Source organism: Mastigoproctus giganteus, chromosome 4 (genome assembly GCF_048544385.1).
Source record: "Mastigoproctus giganteus isolate SK-2022 chromosome 4, ASM4854438v1, whole genome shotgun sequence".
In the NCBI taxonomy this organism is placed as follows: domain Eukaryota; kingdom Metazoa; phylum Arthropoda; class Arachnida; order Uropygi; family Thelyphonidae; genus Mastigoproctus; species Mastigoproctus giganteus.
In genome coordinates, this window is record NC_143578.1 from 206,280,971 (window position 1) to 206,297,271 (window position 16,301).

General features: G+C 35.8%; 1 protein-coding gene across 2 annotated transcripts in view; it reads left to right on the forward strand.

Annotated features, from left to right (window-relative positions):
- LOC150087344 (retinoic acid receptor RXR-alpha-B-like) overlaps positions 1-16,301 on the forward strand; it is a 186,937-nt gene that overhangs the window by 55,078 nt on the left and 115,558 nt on the right. For both annotated transcript variants that reach the window (XM_090371144.1, XM_090371143.1), the window contains exons 3-4: positions 3,496-3,599; positions 9,652-9,809. In XM_090371144.1, the coding sequence (XP_090227270.1) occupies positions 3,496-3,599; positions 9,652-9,809 (262 nt within the window). The remainder of the gene's footprint in view (positions 1-3,495; positions 3,600-9,651; positions 9,810-16,301) is intronic.

Sequence of the window (16,301 nt, forward strand, 5' to 3'; positions counted from 1 at the left end):
GTTAGCAGTCAGAGAGAAAAGTGGATATCCAGTTGTTAAAAACAGTTGGTAATCCATAAGATGGAAACTTATTTAGAAGACCTTTATGCCAAACACAATCAAAAGCCTTTGAAATGTCAAGAGCAACTGCTTGAGTTTCACCAAACTTTTCAATTGAATTTGTCCCATAAATGGGTAACATAAGCCGGTATATCACCACACCAGTGGATTGACACTGATGGAATCCTTGCTAGTAATTATTGATCAGATGGAAGGTTACTAGATTGTTTATGCATTGGCAGTTAATAGATTCCTCCATTACCTTAGAAAGAGTAGAAGTACAATGGGACAGTAATTGGATGGTGGGATTTGACACCATTTTTAGGAACTGGCTGTATATGAGGAAATTTCCAAGCAGAAGGAAAAACATCAGTGGACTAAGAAAGTGTAAAACAGGTAACGCAGAATAGGAGTAAGCTCAGGAGTACAGTTATTGAGAACAAGTGGAGAGGAGAAATACCATCAAGACCTGGAGCTTTCTTGGAATAAAGATTATCCAAAAATCCTTCTGACATCTTTTTGACTGGAGACCATAGGAGTACACTGAATGGAGTGTACTGGGAGTGGTAGGAGATGATTTATCAAGATCATCAATACATGCGTCAGAAGGAAAGTAGATTGCCAGCAAGTCAGCTTTATCTCTGACTGAAGTGGCAAAAGAACCATAATTTCACTGACACGATCTGAGCAAAGATTGACATCAAGATATTTAAAACAGTAATCCAACCGAGGAAAAGAAAAATAGAAATCTCTCAGGTCATCCCATTTTGCATTCTTGTACTGCCAAACAATACAAGGCTGAGAATGACCACAACCATCCCCAAGTTGTGATCTGAGGTGCCTAGAGGATCACTCACCTCGCAGTGTACTTGGAAGGATTCTTTCTGAGAAAAAAGATTGAGTGTTGTATATGTGGTTAGGATTACAAAAAGCCTCAGTAGTAATTGCAAAAGCCTCAGTATCTTAATCAGCTGGGTCTGTGTGACTATAAAATGGAAGCCAACTGGAGTTGTGAACATTAAAAGCACCAAGGAAAATTATCTTACCATTAGGAAAATTGAACTGGAGAAAGTCAAGTTTCAAAAAAAGGAATTCAAAGAGTTCCAAGTGATTAGTGAAGTTGGGAATAATAAAAGCAACAGATGAATTTGACAGATAGGATAGAGAGATTTTAAGCCAGAGAAGATCAAAAAGAAGAGATTCCAAATGACTAAGTCTCTGACAGGGAATATCAAAATGGACGTAAGCACAACTACTATAAGTGAAACAATTCGTACAGTGAATAATTAGAACAACTGAGGTGAGCAGTGGTTGAATTAACCAATTATAACTGGAATTCTGTCAGAAAAAGTACGTGGGCTTTGGCAGACTAAGTGAAATTGGACATCATTGAGATTGGAACTGAGATCATGTATATTTGTGAAATGGACGTGGAAGTGTTTGGAATGGTTAGATCTTTTCACAGGTAAATTTGTTTTGTTAGTTTGACTATTCAATGATGTATTCAGTAGTAAAGAAAAGTTGGGGGAAGGCATGTATGAAATAATGAAAATTTTTCTTCACAACAAGATTATACTCAGCTTCTTGACATAATGTGGCCTGAATGTTTCTCCCTGCATTCATACTACTCAGACTCCTTCCACTCATTACCTAGTAGAGTAGAGGCAGTGACATTATACACTAGTTGATTCAAATGACTTGTAGAGAGATACCAGTAAGTTCGTTCTAGTGGCCATCTTGTGAATATCGTTTTAGAGTAGTACCCTCAAAATGTAAGGAAGAGTGGATCTCGCCAAGATACGCATCATAACTTCAAAGACATCAGTCATACTGTATGATGGAAGTGTGATTGAAATATGTGTGCATCTTTATTATAGCATTCATGTATTTAATTTTTGAATATCTGGATATCCAGTTTGAAGGTTTTCTTATTCATGGGTTTTTACAGTTTAAGGTTCTATTCAAATTTTATTTAAAAGATGATTACATAGTGTAGCAACTTAATATTAATTAACATTTAATTTTTGTATTTATTGCTTTCTGATAATTGCAAATGAAAGCTCTGTATGATAAAACAACTAAGTTCATATCCTTGAAAATCAGAAGTCTTTTCATGGTATTTTATTTTCCACATTACTAGTTAACCTTTTTTTTTCCCCCTGTTTTTTTGCATCACATAACCAATGTTTAATGAGCAGGACGAATTTGATTTGGTTTGCCTACCAGTTCAAAATTTAAAGATATAGATACATATAGGATATTCATATAGGTCAAAGCTCAGTTCTGGTTTGGCATTAAGCTCGTTTGATATTTAGTTTTAATATTAGTATATAATGAAAATACTTTCTTGCATAAATAGGTTGTTAGAAATAGTAGAAAACCGCATTTCCAGCATAGAATATTCCTTTTTTTTTTTTTTTTTTTCATTTGGCCAAAAGTTAGTTCATGGCTGACTCACAAAAGAAATTTTCTTCCTAATCATAATTTGTGTGAGGATACTACAGAGAATGATGATAATAAACATATCAAGAAATAAACTATTCACATTGTAACAACACATAACTGGGCAAAAGCCATGAATCTCAAACCTGTAAAAAATAGAAATAAATAAAATGACTTATATTCCATGCACTCAGTAGTCAAATATTGGATTAGAGAAATACCCAGTGATGAGTATTTTGTGTTATTATTTTTTTGTTTTAATTTATTTCTGGCATGAAAGGTTTACAGTAGTTAAGCAATTTTGTTTATAGCTCATAGGAATGTCTGTTGTTCTTTCTGAGCAAGATTAGTAACTAAATATTGTAGTGCAGTTATGAAGAACTCCAGAATAAGCAGGAAAAAAAAAACTTTATTAAAACATTTCAATGAGAAATATTGATTTATGTAGCTACATATATGATATTAAGAGTAAAATATACATCCATGTGTGCCTGCTAATATTAAAAAAATTTACATCACTATTCATGGACTAATATATGCACATAAAATATTCATTAATATACCAATTTTTTTTTTTTTTCTACAAACCCCATTAAACATTTTGTAAACACCCAAAATAGTTTGTGAGCCATATGTTAGGAACTACTAATGTGTAAGTTATTAATTCATTAAATAAGTAAAAGGATTTATTATGTTGTGTGCATTTATCTTTTATGATCTTCAGGCAGGTATTCTATTATAACAAAATGTTTCACATAGTAACAAATCATTTGTGGTTACATATTTTGGTTCTTGTTATTGGCACTTAGATAAAATGAATTACAAATATTGTTATTCATGAAGGATTGAAAACTTACCCTTATTCTTTGTAATTTTATTCATATTAATTATCTTACAGTGAAATGCTAGTCAAATTGCATTGACTATTTGTCTTAGATTAGTAACCATTAATTAGAATAATAACATTCTAATGTGACATTTTTTACATCTGTGGTATTGTGTGTAACCTTTTAGCCACAGTCACCTCGTTATCCTCCAAGTCATCCACTAAGTGGGTCAAAGCACCTTTGTTCTATTTGTGGAGATAGGGCCTCAGGGAAACATTATGGTGTTTACAGGTGAGCCATAGTACATTTAAACTTTCTTTAGTTTCATTAAAGCATTTACTGCAGTTATTTAGCAAGTATACTATTGAAATAAAAAGAATTTAAAATTATGTATTTAATTTGTACTGATAATCATTTGTCATCCAGCCATTGCTGATCTGATAGTTAGTCACCTTTTAATAAATTAATGTAATGCTTCCAAAATTAAAGATTTCATTTATGAAACATTATAAATTAAATCAAACCTGTGTCCAGTTTATAGTGAAGTAGGTATCAGTACACATAAACATCATATGCTAGATAAGTTTTACTTAGTAACATAAAAAAATTCTTCAGCCTGGCTGAATCATGCCTCATGTATTAATTGTTCATAAGTACCCTTTGGTAATTAAGCATAAATGTATACTGTGTTGGTGTTAACTAGGATATATTAATTTAGAAAAATATTTACAATATTTATAATAAAACTCTAGAAGGAAAGGAATGAATCAGATTGGTCCACTTGATATTGATGGCTCAACTGTTGATGATCCTGCTCAGACAGCTGACAAACTGAATGACTATTTTGCATCTACATTCACACATGAGGAATTCTGTAGAGAAATAGAAGACAGAAGTTTATTAAACTAACAGGGTAATAACTGATAGCAAAATGGAGGAGAAATTGAAGTTAAACATAAGAAAGGCACCTGGGGTGGATGGGATCTATCCATATATATTGAAGGAGGCGGCAAAGGAAGTAAGCAAATCCTTAGCCATAATTATAAGAGCACTTCTGGACTCAGGGGAGGTCCCCTCAGACTGTAGATGTGCAAATGTATCTCCAATTCACAAAGGGGAATCAAAGGATGACACGAGTAATTACAGACCTGTTAGTTTAACTTCAGTTCCGGAGAAAATAATGGAGTCACTGGTTAAAGAAGCATTGCAGGATTGTTTAGACAAGACTGCAGTAATAATTCGGAAACAGCATGGATTTGTTATGGGGAAGTCTTGTCTGACAAATTTGATTGGATACTATGATGTGGTCACAAAAGAACTGGATGAAAAAAATAATTTTGATGTATACTTGGATTTCAGGAAAGCTTTTGATACTGTTGTACATGGAAGACTACTGTACTAATTGGAGCAGTATGGCATTAAGGGCAAGTTGCTACAATGGATAAAAGGATGGTTGAGTGGGAGAAGACAGAGTGGTATTCAATGGACACTGCTTTTCATGGAGGAATGTTTTAGTGGAGTCCTAAAGGATTGGTGCTGGGCCTACTATTTATTATAATTTTTTTTTTCAATGATATTGATGACGGTATATCTGGCTTAATGTCAAATTTTGCAGATGATACAAAGTTGGCAGGGTTGTTAATGACAGTAATGACAGTATGCTACTGCAACAGGATCTAGAAAAGTTGGGCAGATGTGCTGAGAAGTGTCAGCTGAAGTTTAACATTGACAAATGCAAAGTACAGTCAGTCCTCGTATAGCACAATAGTTGTGTTCCTAGAAACCCTTGTGCAATATAAACAATAGGTCCTAGGGGAAAAATAGGGTTAGGCCACTCAAGATTGAACACACATTTCTAACCAAAACATTACCAAACACAATAAATAATCATAATAAAATATGTAAGTATTTTATTACGACTATTACGTAATAAAATATTGCTACTGCTTTTGCGTCTATCGTAAGCAAACTTGTTTTTTGGTTTGATTTTCTATCCAAACAGATGACAGCCGTTCCATCTCTTCCAATTCTTTGTGTCTTAATCTAATGGATTTTAATTACACTTTGAGTTGTTTCTGCTGTGAAAGTTGTTTTTATTTTCTCTGCATTCTTTGTAATTCTCAGCGTTGCTTCATTTAGGCCTGTGGCACATCAATATCACATGGTCTTTCATTTCACTGAAAGCGTTTCACAATTTCATATTTTTTCTCTATCGACAGAGGTTCAGGAAGGAAAACATCTCTCTCTCTCTTCCCCCCCCCCCCTTTTTTTATTTATTATTTATTTAATTTATTTAATTATTATTTTTTTATTTATTCAATTTATTTTATTTCTTAATTATTATTATTATTATTTATTTATTTATTTTATTTATTTTTATTTTTATTTTTTTATTTATTTATTTATTTTTATTTATTTTATTTATTTATTTTTTTAATTTTTCTCTTCGTGTTCTACAATCAGTCACATGGTTGTTTTTTTTTTTTTTTTTTTTTTTGCGTTCTTCAGGGTTGCTGTCACTTTTTTTTTTTTTTTTTTTTGCTTTGCGTTTTACAGTGATATCATTTTTTTTTTTCCTCCTTTCTTTTGCACCACGGGAAATCTAAATAAATATATATGTTTTTTTTTTTTTCTTTTCTCTCCTCTGGAGTGGCCCCTAGAGGAATCTGGCCCACCTTCCCGTGGTGTGGACGAGTACCCAGAATCATCTGTCCAGGTGACTGATGCTTCTGGGTAGCCAAGCGGCCAGAACAGAACAACAGAACACACACAGAATACACACAAACCTCCGTCACACACATATCTGGCCCATTTGTAGTGATACTGTTCTTCACAGAGATACGAGGCGGAGTTGAACTAACGTTCTAGGAGCCGCCCATTACAAAAACACATGTCCACATATCGACAGAGGTGGACTGGCCATAAGCCTTACGGGGAAACCCGCGTGGGCCGGAGACCGGTGTGATTTTGGCCATAAACGCTAATATGAGGCCGCTACAAATTTCCCCGGGTAAGAATTTTTGATCCAGTCCGCCTCTGTTTATCTATATTGCTTTCCTTTTTCTATCTGAATCTGCAGTGTCTTCACCAGGATGCTTCCTTTTCACACCTTTTAAATATTTTACTCATTTTTAGGGAATAAAGCACAATTACAAAATAAGGAGGCATGCTTGATACACATAAACAAAGCTGCGCACGTGTAGCAACTGAATAAACAACACCGTAAAGGCAGAGACTCACTGTAAACACCTCACTAACTCACATTTTACTAAAGCATATTTCTGGGGGTTACTACCATAAAACAATAAAAACAATTTCCAGTTGCGTTTCTGCTAGTGGAATGTGTTATAAACTGGTAGTAAACTCGATCTAATTGCATTTACAATAATACCGATAGCTGGAATTGTGTGGATTTTTACGTTATTATGGTGAAATGTGTTTCCCCTTCACTGATATAAAAAAATAAATACATTTTCAGAATCTTCTCATTCCTATAGTGCTGCGTTCAATTGGGGTGATTCCGCATTCGACTGCCATTTCTTGAAAACACAAAGGCGAATCGTGCATAAGCGAATTCGGTTCGTGTTATATAAGATATCGTTCCCCTATTTATGAATCGTGTATGATCGAATTCATGTAGTGTAAACACGTGTTATACGAGGACTGACTGTACTGCATATGGGTACCAGTAACTCCCAGAGAAATGTACCAACTGTGTTATACTGCACTCAGGTGGTGAGAATGAAAAAGAACTGAGGATAATTGTGCGGTCAGATATGAAGTTTTCTGAGCAGGACCCTTGCCTGGGGTGCCATTTTTTTTAAGGGCACCAATTTTACAAATCATAAAAAAAATAAATATATATATATATATATACACAGCAATATCTCGCTTAGCACAGCTTCAAACAGCACAAGTTTCACTATAACACGGTTTTCAATTAAGTTTAAGTCAAAAATTTACTGTACATATTAAAACTCATTCAATAGCCTAGGCATGTACTCTACATATATGCTGCATTGTTGTAACCTAGGAACACGTACATATATGCTGCAGTGCCAACTCTATTGTCTCACATGCACGTGTGCCAATAGTTTCCATCAGGCAGTCACTAGCAAAGTGCAGCTGAACATTGTTGTAAACACAAAGGCGAATCGTGCATAAGCCATCATGCTTAATTCCATCCTGACAAGACAACATTGATAGCTTTTCATTTCACAATTTGTTTTTTAATCCTTTAAGTACGATCGAAAATATATTTTCATCTTGGCTAGAAACCACTGCCAAACAACATGCATTCTGTTTGACAGCATGTTTTGCCTCATTTGGCAAATTATTTCACTGTTTTTGAATTACGAATTCAGACAATTGCCGAAGACATTGTGAAGATCGAAGGAGACTTGGGATTTTAAACTTTTTGACACTGCCAATGTACATGACTGCATTGACTCACATGCAAATGACTTAGATGATGCAACTCTCCTTAAAATTGAAGAGCAAACTGCATATGAATAAGAGGATAACAATGCTGAAGTGGATAACACTGAAGTGGCACCAAAAAAATTTTCAACAGAAGAATTGGAGAGTTTTTTTGTGGGGGGGGGGCAACATGGCTTGCAAGGCGATTATGAATGGAGATCCGGATGTTGAATGTAGCATCAAGATGCACCAAATTTTACAAGATGGGTTTCGATTCTATAAAAATGCTTCTTTTTCTCGGTGTACAAGTTTTTGACTGACACCTTAAGGTGCAGTCAAAAATTTGTACGCTGAGAAAAAGAAGAGACGACTTCACGAGACTTTATTATTGAAATACCTAAATAAACATTACAGCTTTTTTCTCATCTCTAATGATGTTACCTTTCATTAATAAAATTTTTGCAATATTTTTAATTTCAAATCCTTTTAATTGGCTATCAACTGAAAATTGTTTATAGATTTATTATAATTTGTTTATAGACTGTGTTTCTCTGGTACACATTCATATAAAACCCATTATAATTATACCTCAATCAGCACGGTTTCATATAACACGGAACAGTTTCGGTACCAATTATCAGTGCTATGCAAGGTATTGCTGTATATATTTTTTAGTAAAGGGGTGCCAAAAAATTTTTCTGCTCGGGGCATGGGAATACCTTTGTCCGTGCCTGAGCAGGGATAAGGAGGTGATTATAACCCCAGGGGCTCACATCTCGTGAGTATGGACTTGGCACACCCAGGGTCCTGAGCTGGATATCATCATTCTTCTCTCTCGGTGATTCCCTTTTACTTTTGTCTCTCTCTCTCGACTCGGGAATTTTTTTTTGTCTGGTGCAGCATAAGCCTCAGGCTTTCTTGCACCATATAGCTAATAATAATCCATTTGTATAAGGCAATGGCCAGGCCACACCTTACCTTGAGTACTGCATACAGGCCTGGAGGCCTCATTTTACGAAGGATGTAGAGTTGCTAGAACAAGTACAAAGAAGGGCAACAACATTGGTGAGGGGAACAAAGGAGTGCTCTTACAAAGAAAGGCTTAACTTCTGCAAATTGCACCATATGAATCACCTGCAAAGTGATCTGATTGAGGTGTTATAAGGCCTTGAATGGTTTGAGCAGGCTCAATGCTGATGGAATTCTTCCTCTTGCTCAGATTAAGAACCTGAGGGGACATAAACTCAAATTGAGGAAAGACAGTTGTAGAATAGATGTGTGGAAATTTGCCTCTAGCAAGTGGGTAATTGATTGCTGGAACAAATTTCCATCTGTCGTTGTGAAAGTTGATAGCTTAAGTAAAATTCAAGGAAGAACTGAACAGACTTTTGGTGGGTGAAATGGGGAGGGTTTTTTTTTTTTTTTTTGCTGATTATGTATAAGCTTGCTTTCTTGCATTATATACCCATGCTAATTTAATAACTGTTAATGTTATGATTTCTGCTTGAACTCTTCATTATTATAAATAAAAATTTAAAAAAAAATTAATTAACCTTTGAGCTAGTGTTTGTATATATGGTCTATATTCCCAGTTGTGCTTTCAGAATATAGCATCCATCTGTGGCCCAAAAAACAAAAAATATGCTTCTTATTATAATAGTCATGTAGGTGTCTGAACAGCTTGACTACAAGCACCTATTTTTAATTCATTCCATTCTTTTGTTTTCTTGAGTCTCCAACAAAAATTTCAAAATAAAAATCAACACATAAGGCATTTATTCCCAAAGTTATGTAAATATTTTTCAAAATTAATAAATTTTAGTTAACACACAGCATAAAATGGGTTTACACATAATTAAGTTAACTTAAAAGCTTACTATTTTAAATGATTACCATGTGCAAAAATGTTTTGTTATTTTTATAGTTGTGAAGGTTGTAAGGGATTCTTTAAAAGGACTGTCAGGAAAGACTTAACATATGCCTGTAGAGAAGATCGGAACTGCATTATAGATAAGAGACAGAGAAATCGTTGTCAGTACTGTCGCTATCAAAAATGTCTTGCAATGGGCATGAAAAGGGAGGGTAAGCAGACTTATACTTATGAGATATTATTCATAAATGTTTTAGCTTTAGTCCTCTCTGTGAATGGCATTAAACCAAAATAGTGAGCTGTTATTTAATAATGGCACTACAAAACAGAGGGGAAGGGGGGGGGGGCAGAGAGAGAGAGAGAGAGAGAGAGAGAGAGATGGCTTATTTAAATAAATTAAATTGGGTTAATTTTTTTTTTTTTTGTTTTCCACGATTGAGTGTTTGGTGTAACATTTGAATCATTATTATATTGCGAAATCATGTAATCTAATAGTGGATATATCAATGACTGTCCAAGTATCTTTGCACTCTGGTAGCAATCACCTTCCAGTGCTCCTTTATGTCAGGAATTTTAAACATTTGTTAATTACAGGATCTCCCCCGACTTACATAAGAGTTGCATTCCACGGAATGCTATGTAAGTCGGAATTTCTCCCATGCTTGTGCAGCACTTACAACTGTGATCACTGAATTGATTGAATTAGAAAAGAAACGTTTTGACGAACATGTAAATAGAATTATTTATTGTATTATTCAATTTATCTCATGCTCAGGAAAAATTACAAAAGCATGCAATTTAAAAAAATTTCAAAATTATAAAATTACAAAAAAAGAGAGGAGACAGGCATAATGTCAGTAAGTTTTACCTCTTGAGCATCTTTGTCAGAATCGACGTCTTCAGCTAAGTACACCACTGCAGAAGTTGAGGGCTGTGGAGATTTAGAAGGGATCGGCCACTCAACCTTACGAAAGAACATATTAATGGATGACTGGACGGTGGCTTTTTTCTTTTCATCATAGATTTCTTTGTAGCAAGCAAGCATATCATTCACCTCTCTGTTAAAATTTAAGGATCGTTCGCTGTCAGGATCCATCTTCTCAAACCTCACCATTGCCGATGCAATTTCACGAAATGCCATTGCCATCTCTCTGGTGATGAAGAGTTGTGGCTCCTCATTTGGTTCATCTTGAGTCTCATCAGCATTTTCTTCTCTCACTATCACTGCTTGCAAGTCAATAAGTTCTTTGTTAGATAATGCCTTCTCTTCCTTTATTAACTCCTCCACGTCATTGGCATCAACCTCAAATTGAAGTAGCTCTGCAACCTTTACAATCTTATCAGTAACCTCTTCATATGATTTGTCTTTTTCGAATCCTTCGAAGCCTTTTACATGCCGTGGGCATATTTCTTCCACATGCCATTTAAACTACTTTTAGTAATTTCTGCCCAGGCCTTATTAATGTTTAAGATGGCTTGGTAACTATTGTAAGATTTCCAAGTCTCTTAACGTAAAATTTTTCTCGTCTACTGCAGACAATGCCTGAGCAAATGCTATGCATAAATAGTATGCCTTTAAATTTGAAATAATGCCCTTATCCATAGGCTGGATGAGTGAAGTCGTGTTTGGCAGTAGAAATATGACATTCACATTCGAATTAAAATCATCTAGATGTGTAGGACGTCCAAGAGCATTAGATAATGCTCTTGAACGTCCTACACTTGGACTTTACACAAGCAGTGGTTTTAATCTAATTTCCCGCTGCGTTAGCCCCAAGCAAGAGCGTGGCCCTATCTTTTGACACCTTGAAACCTGGCATTGTATTTTCCTCTTTGGCAGTGTATGTTCAATCCTGCATTTTTTTCCAATACAGAGCAGTCTTGTCAACTTTAAAAATTTATTTGCTGCGTTGAATAGCCGCCTTCATCAATATTTTTTCCAATGCAGAAACGGCATTGGCGACTTGATCACACACTTTAACGTTGTGGAAACCAGTGCGATGCTTGAACCTATTAAACCACCCATTGCTTGTCACGAACTTGGATTGGGGTTTGCCATACTTATCCTTAATATCTTTATAAAAACTTGTTGCTTTTGCTTGAATGGTCATTAGACTCAGGGGTTGCTTCTGAATCTGATTTTCCATCCATATTATTAACAGCTATTCCATCTTTGATATAGCACCGATGAACGCTGTTTTGTGATCACTGTTGATTTTAAGTGCATTGATCCTTTGGCATGTTCTTTTATACATGCACTGTCCTTTAAAATAGTATTCACTGTTGAAGCAGCAGCAAGACCTAATTAATTCCCTTGCAGTAGATGACAAACTTTGTCATGCTTTGTACTTCTGAATAATTTTCATCTTCATTTCTAAATCAATTTTGGTTTGTTTCCTGGCACTACCACCACTTGCACTTTTTGTTGGTCACTTTCCCTTCATCATTGCAATATGTAAGTAGGAATGAAGAGAAGTTTCTGAAAATTTGTTTGTTATATGATTGAAGATTTCAGTGAAGGGGAACTCACTTCACCATAATATTGTAATGTAATAAAAACCCCTACAATTTCAGTTATTGGCATTATTGCAAATGCGATAAGATTGAGTTTACCACCAATTTATAATTAGATGCACTAACAAAAAAGCCCAATAAACTGGAAAGTGCAAATTGTGTTTTTATTGTTTTATGGTCATGACCTCCAGAAACGTGCTTTAGAAAAATATCACAAAGGCATTCAAAATTGATTCGTATAATGGGAACATATGATAACGATGGCATCATATTTATAATTTCCATTATAAATATGACCTTTTAGAGAGATAAATAGCTTAGTAATATAGTGAAATTTTTTTAAATTCCAAGGACTTGGAACGAATTATAAAAAAAAAAAAGTGTTATTGGGTTCACATTATATTTTCACGATACCTCCATTTATTCCTACGGGATGCAAAATAAGTTTCCATGATTTTTTTAAGTTTGCACTGTGCACTGACTGGCAAAAACTTACATAAAGTCGAATTTCCACAAGTCTAGTATTACGTAAGTCGGGGAGTTCCTGTACATAGTTTGTTTATGGCAATAGCCTCAGGTTACGAAGAAGTTAACTAACGTTGGTGCTGCAGTACAGTCAGTCCTCGTTTAGCACGATAGTTGTGTTCCTAGAAACCCTCGTGCAATGGAAAATCGTGCAATATAAACAACAGGCCCTATAAGAAAAATAGGGTTAGGTGCCGACCACCCAAGATTGAACACACATTTGTAACCAAAACATTACCAAACACAATAAATAATCATAATAAAATACGTAAGTATTTTATTACGATTATTACCTAATAAAATATTGCTAATACTTTTGCTTCTATCGTAAGCAGACTTGTTTTTTGTTTGATTTTCTATCCAAACAGGTGACAGCCATTCCATCTCTTCCAGTTCTTTGTGTCTTAATCTAATAGATTTTAATTACACTTTGAGGAGTTCCTGCTATAAAAGTTGTTTTTATTTTCTCTGCATTCTTTGTAATTCACAGTGTTGCCTCATTTAGGTCTGTAATACGTGCAATATCACATGGTCTTTCATTTCGCTCAAAGCGTTTCATAATTTCATATTTTTTCTCTATCGACAGAGGCAGACTGGCCATAAGCCTTACGGGAAACCCCGGAGGCCGGTGTGATTTTGGCCATAAATCATAGTATGAGGCCACTATAAATTTTCCCTGGTAAGAATTTTTGATCCAGTCTGCCTCTGTTTATCGATATTGCTTTTCTTTTTCTCTCTGAATCTGCAGTATCTTCACCAGGACGCTTCCTTTTCACACCTTTTAATTTTACTCATTTTTAGGGAATAAAGCACAATTACAAAACGAGGAGGCACGCTTGATACACATAAACAAAGCTGTGCGCATGTAGCAACTGAATAAACAGAGATACACTATTAACACTTCACATTTTACTAAAGCACATTTCTAGGGGTTACTACCATAAATCAATAAAAACAATTTCCAGTTGGGTTTCTGCTAGCAATCTGTTATACACTGGTAGTAAACTCGATCTAATTGCATTTGCGATAATACCGATAGCTGGAATTGTGTTGGTTTTTACGTTATTATGGTGAAATGTGTTTCCCCTTCACTGATATAAAAAACATAAATATATTTTCAGAATCTTCTCTTCATTCCTATCGTGTTGCATTCGGTTGGGGTGATTCTGCGTTCGACTGCCATTTCTTGTAAACAAAGGCGAATCGTGCATAAGCGAATTTGGTTCGTGTTATATAAGATATCGTTCCCCTATTTATAAATCGTGCATGATCGAATTCGTGTTGTGCAAACAGGTTATACGAGGACTGACTGTACTATGTATGTATGTAGTCATCTACTAAGTAGTTACAAAATAGGCATCATTAAATATATCTCATATTGTGAATGCCTTCCCAACGAATTGCCATGGTGTTGCACTACCTCGAATAAGTAATGCTTCTCTAATAGAGAAGACTACTGTTACTTATTCTCGGCAGATGGCGCTGTTTCAGAGCTTATTGGCTCTTCATCTTTGAGTAGGCAGGTACCCAATGATGTTACAATGATGACAACCCAATTGCGAAGTATAACTCCACAATATGAGAGATGCCTGATGGTGTATAGTAATTGAAAATTACATAGTTTCTTTAGGGCAATAGCCCCCCCAGTTACGAAGAACTTAAATAAGTAGTTACAAAATTGGCATCATTTAAGTATATCTCATATTGTGAATGCCATGGCAACTCATTGTGGAGGAATTCACAATATGGGATATACTTAAATGATGCCTATTTTGTAATTACTTAGTAGATGGCTACGTATAAACATGATGCTATAGTGCCAACGTTAGTTAGTATATAACCAATACATATAGGCAGTTCTAAGAGTGAAGTTGGTAACTACAGACCATTTGTATATAATTGTACACGTGTATATATGTGTGTGCATCGTCACTAACCTAACGGATTTTTTTTGTATAGGTCCTAGCCACTGAAATCTCAGGAAAGTAAGTGGTAGGACCTGCCAGAGTAAAACTGAGTCTACTGGGTTCCTGGTCTGCCTCCACAGGATGTAAGTGGGGCAACATTGGACCTCAGCAGTGGTCTAGCGGCTAAATGACCAGATGAACAATGGTACGTGATACTACACATGAACTCCCACACACTTTTAAATCTCTGGCATTTCCCAGCGAACTGGTACACCCACAATGAAAGCAATGCGGAGATGGGGGAAACCCCTGGTGTCATACGACAATACCACACTTTACTTTACAGACCAGTTAGTTTGACTTCGGTGGTAGAGAAAATTTTAGAAGCACTGATTAGGAGTGTAATCCAGGGAACATTTAGATAGATGTGGCATTCTGAATAATACACAACATAAGTCTTGTTAAATGAAAATCACATTTAACTAACTTAGTGAGCTATTTTGACAAAGTTACTCATGAGCTGGATGTAGGAAACAATTTTGACATAGTTTAAAAATGCTTATACAATAACCTCATGAGAGGTTATTGTATAAGCTGGAACGTCTTGGAATTACTGGAAAAATTCTAAGGTGGATTGTTGGGTGGCTGCAGGGCAGAAGGCAGAGGGTTGTGATTAATAGATATTGTTCAGATTGGTGTAAATTCAGAAGTGGGGTTTCCCAGGGATCGGTTCTTGGACCACTGTTGTTTCTGATTTTCATAATCAATGTCTATATGAGATAGAAGGCTTGATATAAAAATTTGCACATGACACAAACACTAGTAGTAGAGTAGTTAATGATCAGTACTAAGCAGTGCTCCCCATAGCTGAGTGCTCAGGAGCGGGAGTGCAGCAGCACACACTCTTTGAGTAGACCAGGGTTCAAGCCCCTGACTGCTAAATACGGTTGATCTGACAACCTGCACTGGATCAGCATGGCAGATTATGGTCCATTTCCCTCAGCATGAGTTGTTGAGGAAGCTTCCATCTTGCAGTGGGTTGATAATGGCTGCAGTTTTTTTTTTTTTTTTTTCACTAAGCAGAGCAAGGTGACCAAGGCAGTATTTCTGAAGGTCTTGAGGAGCTGTGGCAGGATAGAAATGCTCTTGAGTTGCCAGTGGAAAAAGAAAGGCTTAAAGTGGGAAATGTGGAGCTAGAAACCAGAAATATCCATGGATCCATGCAAGTTGCATCACCTGCACAGGTGCAACTAGTCAAATGATGTGGTCATTTTGACAGCCCAGGAGGAGATCGTCCAAGAAAACAGTGATGCCATCAAGGCATAGGGATTGAAAACTTTGAAGCCCAAACTTTGGAGACATATAGGTGAAAAACTTCTGCAAAATAAGAGATAGAGGTATCATACTAGATATAGCAAGTAACACTGACCTATAGAAGATTAAGGCCTGCGAAAGCCTAGGTTCAATGGGCCTTAAGATTGAGATTCCCAAAGGAGAGGGTGCCCTAGCCTTATTATGTGGCTAGGGTGCCCTCTTTGGTAATTCAGTAATTAGGTCTTCTTTGGTGATGGCAACTCTGCCAGCAAAGAGGATCTAATTACCAAGATTTATGCCATAAACCTGCAGAGGGTTGAGGCCATCAATGGCATTAGAGTTCAGTTCTCTACTACTGGTGTGTAAAATTTAAGGACCAGTCAGGTTTTCACCTGTAGCTTCTCATAGGAGTGGCCTGGATATGGGAAAAGCATACCAAAGGAA